The sequence below is a fragment of the Aythya marila genome, assembly GCF_965140915.1.
Source record: "Aythya marila genome assembly, chromosome: 3".
Taxonomy (NCBI): Eukaryota; Metazoa; Chordata; class Aves; order Anseriformes; family Anatidae; genus Aythya; species Aythya marila.
This window is the reverse complement of record NC_139044.1, coordinates 41,415,099-41,434,251: the sequence shown is the minus strand read 5'-3', so window position 1 is coordinate 41,434,251 and position 19,153 is coordinate 41,415,099. Positions and strand designations below refer to the sequence as shown.

Below are 19,153 nucleotides of genomic sequence, written 5' to 3'. Positions count from 1 at the left end.
GGGCTGCTTACCAGGGCTTCTAACTAGGTTTGATGGGGGAAGGGAGGGGAGGCTAAAGGGGACAGAGAAGGGCTGGGGGAAGTCCTCACTACTGTTATAAATGGCTCAGTCTTCAAAATAGGACTATAATCAAAGTTTACAATTTATTAAAGGAATAGAGGCAAGCAAACAGCGCTGGGTGCGCCGGGAGTCTCTGCTCCACACCAGTTACACCAAGCAGCGGATTTTTGCTCCTAGGTTAAACACATATTCATTACTACTTCTAAAAAAACAAACCAGGGTTATTATAATAAGTTTCCAGAATCCAAACCCTCCTACTGGAGCATGCGTATCAGTCTCTGGTTGTCCCTGTGGGGGTCTCTCATGCTGAAGGCTCGTAGTCTTCCTCCCTCTTGTCCTTCTCCTTTGTCCAACTTGGCTGTATGGCAGAGACTGGTGCAGCGTCCCCTGCAAGCTTTGTCTTTTAGTCGTTCTTCAGCTTTCCCCGTCTCCTTAGTCTCCTGGCCAGATATCAGAGACTTGCATAGTGTCCCATGCAACAGTCATAATAAATAGTCATACTAGTTAGCAGCTATTCTGACAGCCACCCCCCCCAGATATCAGAGACTTCAAGGAAAAGCCTACAATTACATTTCCCTTCAAGCTCTCTATTGACACGAATTGCTAAAACATTCCTTTGCAAGGTACAAGAACTCTATACATTAAGCACTCTGTTTTTCTTAGACTTGTGGTTATACAAGGGTCTGTAGGACAGAAGGTCACATTCATCACACCATGCGGCCCTAGCATTGTTCCATATTGACACGAATCAGATGAACACATTTCACAGTACTGCCACTGTTGAAGACAGGGAAAAACTTCAGAGCTCTCCCATAGGATTGTCTGAGGGCTCCTCAGAGAAGGTAGCGTTCCCAATCCCCTGTCCAGTACATTCTTCTTGCATCCCCCCGGGGTAACTGTACCTGCTGCTTCCCTAAAATGCCTGTACACCAATGCACGGAGCACGGGAAATAATTTCTACCCTGGCCTTTCAAAGAGCCAACTTCGACCTCTTCTGGGACCTGCTTGGGAGTATCTCATGGGATAGGCTGCTAGGCTGCAAGGGTGCTTGTGTGAGCTGGGCTACATTTAAGCAGCACTTCTTCCATGCTCAGGATGGGTGCATCCCGAGGAATAGGAAATCAGGGAAGAGGGGCAGGAAACCCGTGTGGATGAGCAAGGAGCTCATCAATAAGATCAAAAGGAAGAGGAAGGTCTATGAAATGTGGAAAAAGGGCCTGTCATCTTGGGAGGAGTATAGATGTGTTGTCAGGGCCTGCAGGGACGCTATGAGGAAGGCTAAAGCCCACCTAGAGATGATGCTTGCAAAAGAGATAAAGGATAATAAGAAGGGTTTTTCCAAGTATGTAAACAGTAAGAGGAAGACTAGGGATAATGTGGGTCCCTTGCTGAATGAGGGAGGTGTCCTGGTCACTGGAGACATAGAGAAGACAGAGATACTGAATGCTTTTTTTGCTTCCGTCTTTGCTTCAAGGACACTCCCCCAGGACTCGTTGAACCTGGCAATAAGACAAAGGGTCTGGGAAATGGAGAGCTCCCTCCTGGTGGACGTGAGAAAGGTTCGGGAGCGTCTAAATGGGCTCAAAGCACACAAATCCATGGGTCCCGATGGGATGCATCCAGATGTGCTAAGGGAGCTGGCAGACGCGATCACTGAACCGCTCTCTATCATGTTTGAAAGGTCCTGGAGCACGGGTGAGGTGCCTGAAGACTGGAGGAAAGCCAGCGTCATTCTGGTCTTCAAGAAGGACAGGAAGGAGGACCCGGGAAACTACAGGTCAGTCAGTCTCACCTCTGTCCCTGGAAAGGTATTGGAGCAGCTTGTTTGGGATATCACCCCTGACCAGGTCTGGGGACCATGACTGGGGACCAACCTGCCTGCTTCTGAACTTGAGTCACTGCCAAACTACTTCACGAAGAAGTAACACCACCAACGTAAGTAGCTTATAGAGTCTCCAAAACTATTTCACAGACATGGTAGAAAACATGAAGAAAAAGCAGTCTACTGGGGAACCCTGAGTCCATTTCAACAGCACATTAGAAAAGCACCCTAAATAACCTGAACCTCAAGCTCCCCTGGAGTGGCAATTCTTCCCATAAATCCTCATGCTTCCTATATAGCAAAGGTCAAATGATCCCCACCTGGCAGATTTCACTTCACAAGGGTGGAGCCAAGAGAGCTTGTGGAATAGGCTTGTTATATATGGAGTGGTAATTCGTGTTGAGAAGATGGTTGATATTAATAAAGAAGGGAGAGATTTGGGAATGTGGCCATGGGGGCTGGAAAGCCCCATGGTTGAGATAGCATTAGACTCTTAACGACGAGGCCATCAGGAATATAAGAGTTTAGAGGGAACAAAGAAGGGTGATTCAGGAGACTCCATGCAGTCTCCGCTTTCTTTTTCTCCAGCTGGTTCTCTTGTTCTCCAGCCGTTAAGGCATGGATGTTTCTGGGTGTTTGCTGTTGTTGTTACATTCAAAGTTGTTTGACCAATGAAAAGTTGTTTTGAAAAGAACTGCTGTGGAGAGAAGGGTATAAGAGGGGAGCCTGCCCTCAAGAAAGGAGAAGAAAAAGAAAAAAAAAAAAAGGCAGCACGATGAAGTTACATCAATAAAGAAGCAGGAAAAAGAAGTGAAGAGGAACAGGCTGGCAGAATGGAGACCAGGACGGGAACAGGCACTTTGATTGCCTCATGAAGATAGGTTCGGCCAGACTCAGCAAACCGCTCAGAGAAGCTCGTACAGAAAGTTGCTGGAAACAGGCACACTGGAGCTGGAGAGAAGCTCGAGCTGAGAGAAGCGGAGCCGCGCACACAACTGCCTCTCGCTGGTAAGCAGTTGCGCATTATGGGGAATCATACGTCCTTAGGAACAAAGACTGTCCTGGTACTTAAAGCGAGACATATTGTTCAAAAGGAATGGAAAATGAAGACTTGTTAGTAATCAAGAAAAGGAATGGAAAATGGAGACTGTTAAGTCATGGAACTTGGAGGATTATTTACCTTTTCTGATCGTACATATGTATAGGTGTACTCGATTTTAGTAAGTTATGGAACTTAAAGGATTGTTTGTTACCTATCCTGATTGTATGTATGTATAGGCATACTCGGGTTTAGTACGTAAAGCAATGTTCTGTATATTTAGAATGTTTGATGTTCGTGTGTGCGTGTTGGTGGAGTGTAGATTCCCCGTACACCCAGCGCTGTTTACTTGCCTTTTATACCTTTTAGAAATATTTGTTTTATAAATATTACAAAATTCAGATTGAGTTGAGACCTCATTTATAACACTTTCCTCACAATAAAACAAAGAATTTAATGCAATTTGTCCTACCTGCAGTGACACATTCTATTATCCATTTGCTCTGCAACACAGTTCTACAGACATTTCATGTAAGTTAGAGACATAAGCCCATGGAAATCTCACATCTGTATTGCAATCACTGTGTTCTTCTTTTAGCAAGTAGTTAATAATATTGGAAATGAGTCTGTTGGAACTGCAAGAGCCTAAAAAACTCTCACGACTCACTGTTCCCTAAGATTATGTTTCCTGACTTACTGTAAATTAATAGGTAAGCTGTGTACACAAGTGGATTTTTTTTTTTTTTTTTGGTAACAGAGAAAAAAAGTCTAAATCTGGCATTCATTACCTTAAAATTACACAAATATGAGCAACTTTTTGAAAGTATTTCAGAATTCAGAAGCCATTCAGTATCACATAGGGATCAAGATTATACCTCTCTCAATTATTTTTCAACGATCCTGGGAATTTGGAGAGGTCCCGGTAGACTGGAAGCTGGCAAATGTTGTGCCGATTTTCAAGAAGGGTCAGAAAGAAGACCCTAGCAATTACAGGCCTGTCAGTCTCACGTCAGTGCCTGGTAAAATCATGGAGAAGTTGGTTCTCGGACTTATTGAGGCGCACCTGGGGGACAAAGCAGTCATTGGTCCCAGCCAGCATGGGTTTGTGAAGGGTAGGTCCTGCCTAACTAACCTGATTTCCTTTTATGATAAGATCACCCGTATGGTGGACCAAGGGAAACCAGCTGATGTGATTTTTTTGGACTTCAGCAAGGCTTTTGACACGGTTTCCCATAGGATCCTACTGGACAAAATGTCCACCATACAGCTAAATAAAAACATCATACGATGGGTGAGCAATTGGCTAACGGGCAGGGCCCAAAGGGTTATGGTAAATGGGGCTGTGTCAGGCTGGCAGGCGGTCACCAGTGGGGTCCCTCAAGGCTCCATTTTAGGGCCGGTACTTTTCAATATTTTTATAAACGATCTGGATATAGGAATAGAAGGTATTTTGAGCAAGTTTGCTGATGACACCAAACTTGGAGGAGTTGTGGACTCAAATGAGGGCGTAAAGGCCTTACAGAGGGATCTGGACAGGTTGGAGAGCTGGGCGATCACCAACCGCATGAAGTTCAATAAGAGCAAGTGCCGGGTCCTGCACTTGGGACGGGGAAACCCTGGCTGCACGTACAGACTGGGCGATGAGACGCTGGAGAGCAGCCTAGAAGAGAGGGATCTGGGGGTCGTGGTAGACAGCAAGTTGAATATGAGCCATCAATGTGCCCTGGCAGCCAGGAGGGCCAATCGTGTCCTGGGGTGCATCAAGCACGGCATCGCTAGTGGGTCAAGGGAGGTGATTGTCCCGCTCTACTCTGCGCTGGTGCGGCCTCACCTTGAGTACTGTGTGCAGTTCTGGGCACCACAGTATAAAAAGGACATGGAACTGTTGGAAAGTGTCCAGAGGAGGGCTACGAAGATGGTGAAAGGCCTTGAGGGGAAGACGTACGAGGAACGGCTGAGGTCACTGGGCCTGTTCAGCCTGGAGAAGAGGAGGCTGAGGGGAGACCTCATCACAGTCTACAACTTCCTCGTAAGGGGGTGTCGAGAGGCAGGAGACCTTTTCTCCATTAACACCAGTGACAGGACCCGCGGGAACGGGGTTAAGCTGAGGCAGGGGAAATTTAGGCTGGACGTCAGGAGGGGGTTCTTCACAGAGAGGGTGGTCGCACACTGGAACAGGCTCCCCAGGGAAGTGGTCACTGCACCGAGCCTGTCTGAATTTAAGAAGAGATTGGACTGTGAACTTAGGCACATGGTCTGAACTTTTGGGTAGACCTGTGCGGTGTCAAGAGTTGGACTTGATGATCCTTAAGGGTCCCTTCCAACTCAGGATATTCTATGATTCTATGATTCTATAAATAAATGGTAACTTTTTACAAACGTTACAGATGATCACAGTTCTTGACCACAGAGTGCAGTGAAACTTCTACACTTCACAGATGTTCAGTCTACAAGTACTGGAGCTATGATCAAGAGTAACTCAGTAAAACAAGAGTTTATATGATTTCTTTGTAAAAGAGAACTTTTATTTGTCAGCAGTGTCTTAGTAAATGAGGTTGACAGGAACAAGTAATTCCACTACTAGTAGCCAAGTGCCCATTGAGTTCATGATTTGACTTCTGTTTCTTCTACTTGAGGTAGTGTATCCCAAACTGGTTCCTGAATGTGTTCAGGTATTTTCTCTATCTTAGTCTAAAAGGAAAAGAAATAAACCATTTATTATACGAACTACTTAACATCTAACAACTTCATTTACTTAGGTTTGAGATATTTATCAGATTAAAAATGCCACCTAGTGGCGTTTTCAAGCAATACAGCCTCTTTACCTTTCAATACTTTGAAAAAAAGGTCCTTTACAAACTACGTGCATTTCCTCTACTGACAATTATTAGTATTTACATCTGGACTTAATCTCACGGCAGTTAATAATGTGAGATGGAAACTTACCTTTTTTACTTCCATGGCAACTCCTTCAGGTAAGTTTCGTTCAACATACTCCAAGTACACTGCAGCAGTACTACCCGTTAGGTATTTTAACTAAAACAGAAGTAATGTTTTTTAATGAGCAACTAATATTTCAAACGGGATATAAAAAAATGAGTTTTCTATAGCTTCTCTAGTTCTTGCTATGGGACCATGCATCTTACAGCGAGAATGGAGACAGTTAAGCTGTACATAACAGTTATGCAAGTATGAAATAGCAATTTCATACCACAGAACTGTGCATACTGCCTGTGATCATATGCATTGATTATGCTCGAAGTGCAACTATCTGATCAAATCAACTTGAGGTTATGCAAAAATTCACAGCTTTTGTATGCTCTCAAAGTTCAAGCTGGCTATAAATCCTGCCACTCTGGAATTCCACTGCATTCTTGATTTTCTGGTTTCTCCCAGACAGCTACAGCTGTTGGTCTGCGGGCAGTGCTGCCCGACTGTCTGGGGACGTTATGCAAAGTCCCATTTTGCTAAGCTCTGTGCAATTACACAGTAAGAGACCCAGGGGCCACAAAATGCTGGCAGTAAACCTTTCTTCTAAGAAAGTCAACCACAGCTGCATTCTAAACCATACATAAGTCTGCGTCATCAGCCACAGAGCAAGTGGTTTGTACACACTTCCTTTCCTGTATTTCCCCCTTGCAATTTTTAGTTTGCTACATGATGCTGCATAGGGCAAGTGTGTTCAAAAATTATTAGGCAAACTCACAGAGAACAGAACCTTCAGTGACTGGTAGTGACAATGATTTACCTGCATCTTTTTCCCTTCCTGAGAAAATTCCTATTCCCTGGATTATTGGAAACCAGGAACGTAAATCATACTAAAGTAACTCTGGTATCTATCTTATTTTTAACCATTCTTTCAGATAGTGATCAAAATCAGCCTTTTAGTCCAAAAATTATGTAGGCTGTAAATTCAGAGTAACTTGTGTTACATTTGGTGTACCTAGATCAGCTCTTTTCTGCTATTCTTGGTACTCTCCTCCCCAGCCCAATTAATGTATATATTTTTAACATCTTTCTTACCTCCAAACATGTGTAATGTGTTCTCATTTCATACTGAACTCTGTGCTTCTTGTAAATGTGTACAGATTTTAGAAGAGTAAATCGTTCTATCTTCTTTGGAGGTCTGTGTCTGAACAAAGCACAAAGAAAATGTTGTAATGCTTAATTTTATATAAAGGATGCTAATATAAATTAACTGAGATTATGGTGAAATCCTTGTTATTTGACATTTTGAAGATCCACAGTATTAAGTGCTGGTACGTTTAGTATTAATCCACATGGGCACAGTTCATTCTCAGGTATTAACCAGCTTTAGTTCAAGGAAGCTACAACAGCTGTAACAACAGTACTGTTGGTATTCTTCATGCACTTAACATGCAATCCTTCTGTGGCAGTGCTGTGTGTATCACTGCTGCTGCTTCCCCATCATTGCACTGCTATCTAGAAAGTGTTAGATTTATAACCTGAGAAATGTCAGATTACACCCATTTCTTCTGAAAAAGGAAATACTTGTAAGCACAGAACTTAAGTTACAGTAGACAATGTGAAAAGCACCTGACACATCATCATGCTAGAGATCAGTTACTTACATTTTTTCAACAGAGATGCCAAGTTCTTTAGCTGCAAGCACTGCGAAATATTCATAGCTGTCCAACACAGCTTTATCGTGGCCTTTAACCAAAAGGGACAGTCTCTTGTACAGTGTTTCTGGCTCCTCTGAAATAGTCACCTGCATTTAAGAATGGATAAGAGTTAACACTCCATGTTCTCCTTAAATAATCCATGCAATATGTTCTATGTTTTCTTAGCCTGTGTGCCACATTTGAAAAACAGGGAAGAAAAAAAACTTCACACACTGTTAGCTGCTCATATTCTTTTACCTACAAGAAGCTGGCTGTATTATCTCGATTGACAGTCCTTAGTTTTATTGTCCCTGGTAAATGTGAGAAGTATCCTTTCTGTTTGTCCAGGTACAAGTCTGTGACATTCAAATTACAAATTTATGACTTTCAGTTCAAGCATTAATTTCTGACACCATTCATCCAAAAAGCCCTGGTGTGTCCAGGAAGCACTGCTTTTCTCACAGCTTTACTCTCCTGCAGTTTAGAGCAGTAAATGCCGTATGCAGCAGATGTGGCAGGAAGGCTGGGATCTAACTGTGGATCTAGCACTGCCTGTAAGAACTTGGCTTGTTTGCATCTATCAGAGAAATTTAACATGTGTCTGAAATCCTAGACAAAATCAAGGCAACCACATTCTATATATAAGATATACACCACACACTTCCAAGAACTTTCCACCTCACCAGCCCTGGTTTCCCAGCTTCCAAACCAGAAACAAAGTACTAAAAGTACTAAAAAGTACTAAAGTACAGAAACAAGGATTGGCTAAGATGCTGCAAGTGCTGAACTAAATGTGGCCAAAAAGCTGTTTTTTCATAGAGTTACAGCTGCATAGAGAAGGAAGAAAGTGACAAAGATGCAACTTTAAGCTTCAGGAATCTTTCTGGGAAAAAAAATCCCAAATACCAGTCATTAAAATGTTTTCTTTCTCTACAGCAAATTTGACGTAATTTAGACAGAACTTTAAAAAGATGAAATTGAAGGATTTGTTTTTTTTCTGTATATCCTTTTTATTATTAAGACAATTTGCAAAATATTTTTCTATGAAACACTTACCAGAGGATTAGTTTTATGCTCCTGAGTTTGAGCATGGGATCCAGAGAATCGTACTCCCATCAAGTCACTGGTTCTAGATAGATGGTAAAGGGAAAAGCACAACATTAGTGTTAAAGTTAGATTTTTTTAAGGGAAATTGGGGGGAAAGTGGAAAGGAGAAAGATCTTTTAAACTTACGGAAGAAAACATTGCTTTTGAATAATTCTGCTTGCATAATTGGCAGGACGAGCCGATGCCTGTATAAAACAAACAGTCAAATGGCTTTTTTTTTTCTCCCCAAACCAAAAGTAGCCAGCTAATAATACAGGTTTATTAGAAGTTACTTTTATGCACCATGATGATACTCATTTGATCTACCAAAAGGTACTCATTTGATCTACCAACTAAGTAAGTTTGCTCTATTGGAAAACACAGGAAAACAGTAGCACAGAATCATATTTTAGTATACAATAGGATCATAAAAACAATGACAAAAACACACACAAAAAAATCATCAACCACAAAAATAACCAAGAAAACCCACATGCATGCAGGAAAGAAGCTAACAGCATGCAGCTATTATTAACCAGGCACCTGAATAGCAATCATAAAGTGTTTTTTATTAGAAAAACATGTTTTGTGTGGCATCAGATACCATTTCGGCATATAGTAGTTTCCTGTTTAGACCTGCTTTCATAGGACAGTATCTATTAGCTCTATCAAGAGACAAGCCCAAGTAGGTCTTGCTGTTGTAAAAGCAGTTGAAAATAGTATCTTAGAAAAGATACTATGCAAAAATTCAACCTCTGAATTTAATTTGAAATTTTCCATTCTTTTTTTAAGAAAATGTTCCTTGTGTTTTGAACATTTGTTCTGTTGAGAAAATATAAATGGTTAGAACAAGTAAATGAACTGTCGAAAAGATAGCATGATTTTTTGGTGTTAAAATGGAAACCCAACTGTTAATCAAGATGTAATCTTGCTGTCTGTCATACCAGATAAATCTCTCCCTTCTGAATGTTCATGTGGCTTCTAGCTTCCTACCAGTAACTCAACTTGGCAAAGTTAGAGACTACTCGGGGCGGGGGGACAAGGAACCAGAACCCTCTCGCTTAAGAGAAACTCAAGACTGTGCAGAATGAAGGAGCACCATGAGCTGAGCCTACTTATCCAGCCCCTTGGTACTCTTATTTAACAGGTGCTGGGGTCATGGCTTTCAGAGAGAGAAGACAGATTCCCCGTGCACCAGTCAGAATTAACGCTTGTCCATGTAACATTAACTTAGTCACTCATGAATACGTATAACTCTAGCTTTATGGTGCTATTAGGTCCATGTATAATTTATAACGTGATGTATAATGTATATACATGTATAACTTATAATGCAGTACGCATTATACATTAATTACAGATCAGCAGTGAATGAAGCTGTTCTCTGAAGTAATTCTGCCTCGGTCACTGTTTACCCAGCAAATTCTGCATTCAGTAGGAAGGAAGAGGCAGGACGCTTTCCTGTTTACAAAGCTAATTGTTATCTGAAGAACAGGCTGAGTGTCTCCTGTTAGGCAAATCCAAACTTTGTCAGATGATCACAGGTATTACATCTTAAGTACACAATACAATGAGCAACTTTACGAGCACAGAGGATTTGCCACTGTAGCTGATGCCCACCAAAATGTTTCCAAGTTCACGTTAATAACTCCTTGAGACCTAATACCCCAAATTAAAGAAACAGATCTGATGGAGTTATGTTGACCCTTGTACCTCCATTCTCCTGATGTGAAATCAGAATACCACCTTCCTTTCGTTCAGGTGGAAAACCCACAGTCATCGCCATCACCTGACATCATGTCAGAGCACTGATAACCCCTCAAGCACAGAAAATTTCTGTTCAGATCAGGGCTTAAACTGCATGTGGCAACATCCTACCCCAGATGGCAAAGGAGAGTCCACGGATTGGGCAGACATCGGGTAAGTAAGCTGCTGTTAAAAGAGGGCAAAAAAAATTGTAGCTAGAAGTTGTATTGGTGCTTTTGTGTTTTGTGTGTACGCAGTCTCTGATACACACATAGTCTGTTACTTTATCTAATTGGCCTTGTATTACAGATATATTATTTGCACATAAAGATGCACACGCTTATAGCACGTACACCCTGTGCTGCTGGAGACAGAAATTACAGTCTTTGTAAAATAAAGATGAATAAAACAAACCATGAAATATCAGAGTTCCGCCCCACGTACTGAACTCCACAGCCTTCACAATTCTGTGTGCATTGCTCCCACCGCACGCGGCCCCCTTGTGTTGCTAATTGTGCATCTAAGTGTTGAGTCTAAAGCTTCTGTCAAATAAAACGAAAGGTGCTCTGTGCAAATTTTGATTGATGCTTGGTGTACCCCAGGTAACCAAAACAGCATTTGGCGTGCGTTAAAATCTGTTCTAACAGCTTCTTCTGCTGTCCGACTGAAATATTTGACGTATCCTTGCTAATGGCCGTTGTAGGAGGTGGAAGAGATGATCAAACTGCAACAGGATTTAATTTAATTCCCTGTTTGAACCAGTCCCCTGCACAAATCGTAACTACTGCCCCCTCTCAATGGCAAACAGCCCCGTTATTTGGGGGAGAGATCCTGAAGCGAGCAGGACGGGATGGAGACGGCTGGCTGGAAGGTGCAGACAGCACATGCACCGCGAGCACTTAGGGCTTCGGGAAGCCAAGGGGAAACTCCTAACGCTGTATTTCCCTCAGCTTGTGAACCCGGCCAGCCTCCCTGCTCTCCCCCCTGCAGCTCCGCGACCGGGAGCTTCACGCTAGACGCGAGCTCGGTGCGCGACCCCGAGCCCCAGCCGCCGCCACCCCCGACCCGCAGAGCAACCCGCCGCAGCCGGGCTGCAGCGGAGCCCTCCGGAGCCCCCTGCACGGACGGCGGCGGCCGAGACGCGGCCCCGAGCCTCCCCTTCGTCCCCGGGAAGGGGGAAGATGAGGGACCGGAGGCCGGGGGGCCGCCGAGGCGCCCCTGCCCCACCGCACGCCCCCACCTGCCACAGCCGCCGCCACAGGCACCCCGCCGCCATCTTGTGCCGAGCCCCGCACAGCGCCCCCGCCGCCCCGGAGGAGCCGCGGCCGCCGTGAGGCGCCGGCACTGCGGCACCGCCGGGAGGGGGCGGCCACCGGGACCGGGACGGCGACCGGCACCGGGACCGGGACCGGGACGGGGACCGGGATGGGGACGTGGAGCCGCGGTTGCGCTCCCCGGCCCCCGGGTAAGGGCGCCGCCGCACCGGCTCTGCCCCTCCGCGGCCGCCCTCAAATCTCTCCGATTTTTCCAGGCATCAAGGGGAAAAACCAGTGCCGCAGGGAAGAAAGAGGCTACGGGACACTCCTCCCAGCCCCGGCCTGCAGAGGTGGCTTGTTTTTTAAGACGGTAGATCAGGCTTCGTCAATTTTATCCCCCCCACCCGCCCCCCCAAATAATGCGCCGTTTTCCCCTATGCCCACCCACACGTATGCAGGTGAACACCTTGATTTTTTTCTTGGAACATTTTAGAAGCCATCCCAAAAGTTACTCGTGAGCTTGGGTTTTGAGGTTCACCCCTCTGCAAAATGCTCAAATAGCCTGCTAGCAAAACGCTGTTGGCTGGGTTTTGCTAAAATAAAATGGACTAGAAGCGTCTCGTCACGTAAACCCCTCAGTCGTCACCCAGGTTCTTCACCCCTTTTCACCAAGCACGAGGGTGCAGGGGATGTGAACAAGCACTTAATTCGCACCACTAAGCCCTCCTAGTACACAACCAGGCAAGCAATAACCTGCAATTAAGCTGTGTGCAAGTTAAATGCTAACAGCAGGAACCTGAAACCAGCAGAGATCACAAGCTATATAAAATGCATATATTTTTTTATTTTGTTACTTCCTCTGCCACCTAAAATTAACAGTCTGCTTTTTACACTAAAGCACCTAAAATATTTACAACCATCTTCTAATAAAATAACAGTTAAATATTGAAAATAAGATTTTTCTCATAAAATATGTTTTCTGTATGTACAGGTTTTAGCAAAGAGGACCAAGTTCAATAGTGAACAGTTTTCCATCATCAACCATCAGTAAGAAAACATCTTCCCTGAAATAAAACTGTCCGATTTATGTACAAATAGGCAGAACAGCATCTGTTTCATATCAGCCAATGCAACACTTAAAGAAGTCAATGTTCGAGGCCTAAACTGTGTACTGTGTAAGACATGTGCATTTTTTTCTTTATGAATAACTTCTTTGGTTATTGTTGTTCTATCATCTTCTTGGCTGTAGAATAAAACAGCACCTGATTAGTATTACTGAACCAGGCATATATATGTATGTATTTATGTATACACTGGGTTTAGCACAGATACCTGTCCAATTGGTGCTAGAAAAGTTCCGCTGTAGTTTCTTTGACACAGAGCTGCTTTTCAGAATCCAGTCCACACGTTTTACTGCACTTCACTCTGTTCTTCAAGCAGAACTCTCACTGACTTCAGTTAACCACTTTGCTGAGACACTTGGTTTGCTTCCCACCACTGACACGGCAGTCGGGAAATGTTTCCATTTTGCCAGGGTGGCAGCCTTTCTCAAAAATCTCCTTGAAGTTCAAGAGCATACAGGTTTGAAAGAGTAGACTGCTCGATTGCTTCTGCCACAGGCCAACTCAAGTTACAGCTCGCAAAAGCTTGCTAACTTTGCTAACACTAAGACTTGTGCACCCTACAAAATGTGCCATCCGTGGATTTAGTTGGCAGCACCCAGCTGAACTTGGGCTACATGGGCCCTGCAAACAGTGACGTGTCACAGCGTGGACTGGAACTCATCAGGAGTCTGCTGACTGGCAGCTCAGGAAAGGAAAGAAGGCTGCTGCCTGATCTCCTGAAACTCACAGGTACAGCAATTGAGAACATTGTCCTTTCTGTATGAGAGGGAGCAAAATTCTACCCACTGGTCAAAAATAACCGAAAAGTCTCTGAAACAACCCCCAAAACACTAAAACCACATACACAGGAACTTCACTAACCTGAAACTGAGAAGTGACTGCCATTCTCCTGAAGGGCTGATCTTTAGTTTCAGAACACTTGACCTGAAGTAAAAAGTTCAGGTCATTTGGCTTCACGTATTTGGCTTTGACAGAGAAGTCACCTCTCTGCCAGTGAGTCCCACTGGTTTTGAAATTGTGGTCCAGTACTTCTATACAAAAGTATTGTGGTTTACCCTCATTTTGCATAGTTACACAAAAAAAAAAAGATAGTAGAAAATAAGATCCTCCATCTCTCCGTCTTCTTAAAACATTAGGAACATGACAAAAAGACCTCAACAAAAAAATAAAACCCAACCCATAAAAAATTGGAAACTGGAAGATCTGAAATTGGTCTTATAAAATATTTTATAAAATTAGCAGTACCCTCTACTGTGCGAGATTGACAAGAAAATCAATGCTACTTGCTGTGAAAGCTCTAAAGTCAGTACTCCTTTTTTTTGCAATTAAATGTCCACTCAGCCTAACTCCATTTCTTCCAGAGGTTCTAGATTTGCTCAAGATGCTGCAAGGTACCATTATTTTCAGATCTCATTTAGAGAACCACATTCAAATTTATATAAATGTAGTTAGACATCTGGCATGTGGGTCTGAGCCTATGGGAGGAGAAACAGTAAACAAACAGCAACATCATCTCACCTTGGGAGTGTGTGTTACTAAATCAATACCATTTGAATTTGATGCAATGAGGAAGACTGAAAATGGCACAAGAGCAACATTTCATGCACAGGAATACTAACTAACATATGCTGAAGGCATATACGCCATCAATCTCTTCCACAGGCAGGAACATCTCCTTGTATTTGCCCAGTAAGAGTAAGCTGCTGCATTGCTCAAGCATATGTTCCTAAAACCACTGAGATGGCTATTCAACAGTGTGATTTATTGTCACAGCAAAATATATTTCCAGTGCAATCTGATTACCAAGGCAGTGCTCTGATTCAGTGTTCCCATCAGATGATGTGAACCACAGCACAATCGTCTTCTTTCTTCAATCCTTGAATTAGGTCATTTTAAAATCAGCAGATCAAAACCTTGTTAAAAAGGAAGCTCTAAAACGCACAAGGTAACCAAAGCTTTTATGAACTGACTAACATGTATGCATTAAGGCAAGACAGAACTGAAAAAGTACTGTGATACTGCAGATGATACAGTCACTCCTGTATTTAATTCACAGTTAAAGATTTTTTTTCTTCTACCTCCCTTGAAATGACAGCACAAAGAAAAAGAATGTAATCATCTCCTTAACAGAGATGACATTTAGCTTCTAGAAGATGCTGGAAGTGATCCAGTGCAGGCAAGAAAAATGTTCCACCAGAAGTGTGCAAAGATATTCTTGTAAGTGGGGTAAAGTGAAACTTGGAAGGGTTAAAGACTAAAGATCCTACTGTGAGTGTCTGGAGGGAAATGACAGCAGAACTGCGAGCTTCTCTAATTAGTGGCCTTGGAAGATACCAGCAAAATAAGCCCAGATAAAAACACCTTGTAAGAATATTTGTACCAATTATTTATTTTTCCCCCCAAAACACAAATTAATAAAAAAAGGGAAAAAAAAAAAAAAGCAGATTTCTTTTCTAGACCTGGATAAAAGAATTATCATTTCTCAACAGGTAGTTTACAATCAGTGGGAAATAAACGAACAGTCCAGGTTTCCTGATCGATGCATTCAGGGTGTGCTCAGTAGCTGTCTTTATCAAACAACTTTATTTACAACTCAGCATCATCCTGCAGTAGATCTGCATCTTCATCATCTAATAAAAGGTCAGCATCCATGACTTCATTCTCTTCCATGACATCACCTAACTCCTGAACAACATCGTCATCAATGTCACCAACATTTTCAACGTGTTTAACCAAACTCATATGATCCAGAGGGATCAAACTATGCCCAACTGGCCCAGTAGTTCTCGCAATAGTAGCTGCCATTTCTGCTGCCACTGCAGCTTTCTGAGCCTTCTGCCTTTGCTGTTCTTCTTGTTGTCTGTGTGTCTTCATATGAGCATTGCGGCTTTTGATTTTGAAAAATACTCTAAAATTTTAAAGAAAAAAAGAAAAAAAAAATCAGATAAAAGTGCATTGCTTATGATGAAGGGAGCCAAAAAAGACTCAACAACCTATCAGTACATTTGCTTCCTTGTTCTGAAATAGAAGTTAGCAAAGCCTGCAGTGCCATGGTGAGAATTTCAGGGACAGACTTCCAGATTTGTACATCCTGACGGTATCAAAATGGCCTACTCAGACTGCTGAAGCTATTTTGCAGCTCCCACAATTGCTTCAGTATCTACGCACATTGAAATCCTCCCTGGACTTATTTTCACCACGTTCTTGCACAACAGGCAAAAAGTGAAGGAATCCCCTGCTAGAATGGACAAACTCAAGCACAGAAATAGAGAAAGTTGCTCATCAGAGTCACATGCAAGCCTGTGATGAAGTAGGAAACCAGAGTGTCAGTTGTAGGAACTCCAGCAGAGGAGAAAATTCATGAAAATTGGATTAAACGCTGCAGGAGATGCATCTAAAATGTCATGCAAACCTACCTCTGAAGGTTTTGGTAGGAGAACATGACATCTTAGGGGGAAACTATTCTTTTGAGACCATTACAGCAGAATAAATAATTTGGTGCAACACTATTCATTTGGATTGTAAATAGGCAAATGCGGTGCGATACCACAGACAGTCATATCCACTTACCTGCCACACTCTTTACAAGGAAAAATTGTTGTTGGGTCGGTCTCACCACTCGTTGTGCTGTGGGCAGGTGAACTCTTGATGGAGCAGTATCCGCTCTGCGTACCAGATTTCTGCTTAGTGCCTGGAATAGTGCATCGTGGTTTTGTCACCTGGTTTGTACCTCCATGGACGCGAGCGTGGCCATTTAGCGCTTGTCGGGAACTGAACACCTAATGGGGCGTAGGAAGGAAAAACATCAAGAAAAACTGCACTAGAACAGGAACTACAGACAGCTGAATGCATATTATAAAAAAACAACTGTAGTGTCAGATGCACACCATCTACTTGGTCATATGCTGCTTGCTTTCAGCTATATCCCACTAGAGCTAAACAACCAAGTTATAATAAAAACTTATAACTCAGTTATAATAAAAGCAAACCAATGAGCTATCTTATTATTACAGTTGTATAACAAAAAGGCAAACAGAGCTGTTACTATATAGTGCTTGTCATCCCTACATCATCTCAGGATACAACTTGGTGTAGAGCTCACCATATTGGCTGTATTTAATAGTATAAGATATCAATGCAGCTGAAATGACTTGTCCCAAGATATTCAGGAGGTATCACTGGCCAGGAATATATGCAAATTGATTTCCAATAATCACTATTCGTTAACATACGAAGCCCCTGCTATTACTTAAAGATATGAAATGCACGTACAGCGCCGCAGTTTGGCATTTCACAGATGAAGGAGGATGAAGAAAGTGAAAGACTCTGAAGGGCAGGCAGGTCTATAGGTCCTACAAGAGGGATAGCTGGTGGGTCAGGAGACTTCTGCATTTCCCTTTCTTCCTTTCTGTCTTCTTCAATCTCCTCATCTTCCTCTAACACTTCCTCTTCTCCGCTTGTCTGAAATAGAGTGCGTTTAAGAAATACTAGAAATATGGCCAAGTACAGACAGCACAGGCTCGTAGAACGTAGAAACTGCTGAAACAAGTTAGTCAAGTCTGCTTCCAGGGTTTGGGATTTTTTCCCATTCTGGTCTTGCTAGAACCACCACTCCTTAGTGGACAAGCTACAGCTCATGAAGCTTCACTGCAGCACTCAGAATGCCCTCCGACTGTTTTATGGAGCTGTGGCTCCAAAAGGCTACAGATACCACAGTGCAATACTCCCATTTTTAGAATGGGGATGTACACTACATTCATAGTTGAATTAAATGGCTTTCTAAACAAAACATGTCTCTTAAGAACGCTTCAACGACCTAATACTGACCTTGCACACCAAGAATTCATTGCCAGTCTGTGTAAATGCTAGTTGTACCAGAATGGCTGAGCACTTTCAGGCACGTTCACACATGCACACACACACACAGAGGAATAACTTACAGATGGTTACCTGCTTCATCAGTAGCAAAGCCATAATTGTTGGACTAGAGTTAAATAATGCACCGATTAACATACTTTTATCTCACTACGGGAACACAAAATCTTGGTGTAGCTGAGATCACAGAATGTTCACACAGAACATAATTTAGAATTACAGAATAATTTAGGTCAGAAGAGGCCTATGTCATCTAGCCCAACCTCATGCTCAAAACAGTACAAACTTCAAAGTTAGCAACTGTTAAACTTTCTTATATTCTTCTCCATTTACCATGCATTCCTCTCTTTTTTTCTCTAAACGTGTTCTGTGTTTCCGTCCCAACCGCAGGATTTTCTTCCAGGTGTAGTAGTATTCCACACATTGTGCAACCGTCTTAGACTTAACCTGTAGTTAAGGAATTGCAGAAATAGTCCGATCTTAGTTTCTCATTTTAATTCAAGACAAGTTTAATAGATCCCGAGAGGCAGGTTTTGTTTATCAAACGTTCAAATGGAGTAATAAAGTCAATTTAAATACAACACAAAAAGTCTTGCAGAATCATTTTGTTAATTATTGCTTTTCAGTCAAATTTGTGTTGACTGTTTCAGCTTCAGTACATTTTTCTGAGATCTTCTAGACTCTAGTCAGAGAGTGACCAAGAAAGTACATTTATAGCTCAAGCGTACAATACCACTGAGAATTAAGACTTGGTTCCCATAAACCCAAATGTTTTCCAACATTTTAGCTAACAGCAAGGGGATTTACTTCTGCCCCGAGACAGACACAACTCATCTTTTCTGCTTTGTGACAGAACGTGAAAATTAAGCCCAAACACGTTCTCTCTTTATGAGCACATTTCAACCCCTTCTGGTGCGAGCTCAGTGCCTGTGACACGGGCAGCTTTCAACAAACTGCCGGGGAACGTGAAGGCACTGGGGGGCACCATAACTGGGGAGCCTTGGATTTCTGATGTGCCAACTTTTAAATTTAACAAGAGGAACACATTATTTTTATCTTTTTACCAGTGCTGCAGTTGCATGCATAGGTACAGCAAATGGAAAACCCCACTGACAGCACCCTTCTACCTGCTGCTGCGTCTATGCCTGCAGTAAGCGGGTCTGTCACTGGAGGGAAGATGAAGGGGAGCAGAATGCAGCAGATGGAAGCAAACAGTTAACAGAACAGAAACAACCTTACCATTTTCTGTACAAATATAAAATCTTTGCTGTAGGTGGACAGTGCCTCTTTGAACAGCCTCCTTTCTTGATGTGTCCATTTGTCAGAGCCTTAAAAAAAAAAAACAACACACACAGTGAACTCACTATAAACAACAAAAACCTTCCACCTTTATGCTGAAGTAATATCTGGACCAAAAACTGGGAAACCTGAAGCACAGGCTGGCGATTGCTGCCACGCAAACTAAGTCTGGCTGTGCTGACTCCGGCCTGAAGCCCACCTCGGCAGCACTTCATCTCCAG

The 19,153-nt window shown here is 42.8% G+C and overlaps 2 protein-coding genes across 10 annotated transcripts in view; both read right to left on the bottom strand.

The window, feature by feature from the left end:
• Positions 1-5,427: 5,427 nt before the first annotated feature.
• On the bottom strand, positions 5,428-11,669 carry MRPS10 (mitochondrial ribosomal protein S10). 3 transcript variants are annotated; one of them, XM_082757311.1, is made up of 7 exons: positions 11,619-11,669; positions 8,780-8,838; positions 8,603-8,675; positions 7,514-7,653; positions 6,945-7,053; positions 5,868-5,957; positions 5,428-5,612 (listed from the first exon to the last, which is right to left on the bottom strand). In XM_082757311.1, exons 1-7 carry the CDS (start codon positions 11,652-11,654, stop codon positions 5,526-5,528), a joined length of 594 nt encoding a protein of 197 aa, XP_082613437.1. In that variant the 5' UTR covers positions 11,655-11,669; the 3' UTR covers positions 5,428-5,525. The 3 variants fall into 3 exon arrangements, with proteins under 3 accessions (XP_082613437.1, XP_082613438.1, XP_082613436.1); XM_082757312.1 differs by lacking the exon at positions 11,619-11,669 and adding an exon at positions 10,793-11,450; XM_082757310.1 differs by lacking the exon at positions 11,619-11,669 and adding an exon at positions 10,511-10,719.
• An 869-nt stretch (positions 11,670-12,538) lies between these two features.
• TRERF1 (transcriptional regulating factor 1) overlaps positions 12,539-19,153 on the bottom strand; it is a 101,077-nt gene continuing 94,462 nt past the window's right edge. For 5 of the 7 annotated variants that reach the window (XM_082757099.1, XM_082757096.1, XM_082757100.1 and 2 more), the window contains 5 exons: positions 18,873-18,961; positions 17,967-18,080; positions 17,031-17,219; positions 16,329-16,537; positions 12,540-15,666 (listed from right to left, as the gene is read on the bottom strand). In XM_082757099.1, coding sequence (XP_082613225.1) covers positions 15,345-15,666; positions 16,329-16,537; positions 17,031-17,219; positions 17,967-18,080; positions 18,873-18,961 — 923 coding nt within the window. In that variant the 3' untranslated portion in view covers positions 12,540-15,344. Of the gene's footprint in view, positions 15,667-16,328; positions 16,538-17,030; positions 17,220-17,966; positions 18,081-18,872; positions 18,962-19,153 lie in introns of all 7 variants that reach the window. The other 2 variants (XM_082757102.1, XM_082757101.1) reach the window with 1 other exon arrangement.

Coding starts and splice junctions, on each gene's coding strand:
- MRPS10 (XM_082757310.1), bottom strand. CDS start 10,549: ATGTCTGCCCAATCCGTGGACTCTCCTTTGCCATCTGGG. Junction 8,839..10,510: donor ACTCTCCTTTGCCATCTGGG/GTAGGATGTTGC, acceptor TGTTTTATACAG/GCATCGGCTCGTCCTGCCAA. Junction 8,676..8,779: donor CAAAAGCAATGTTTTCTTCC/GTAAGTTTAAAA, acceptor CCATCTATCTAG/AACCAGTGACTTGATGGGAG.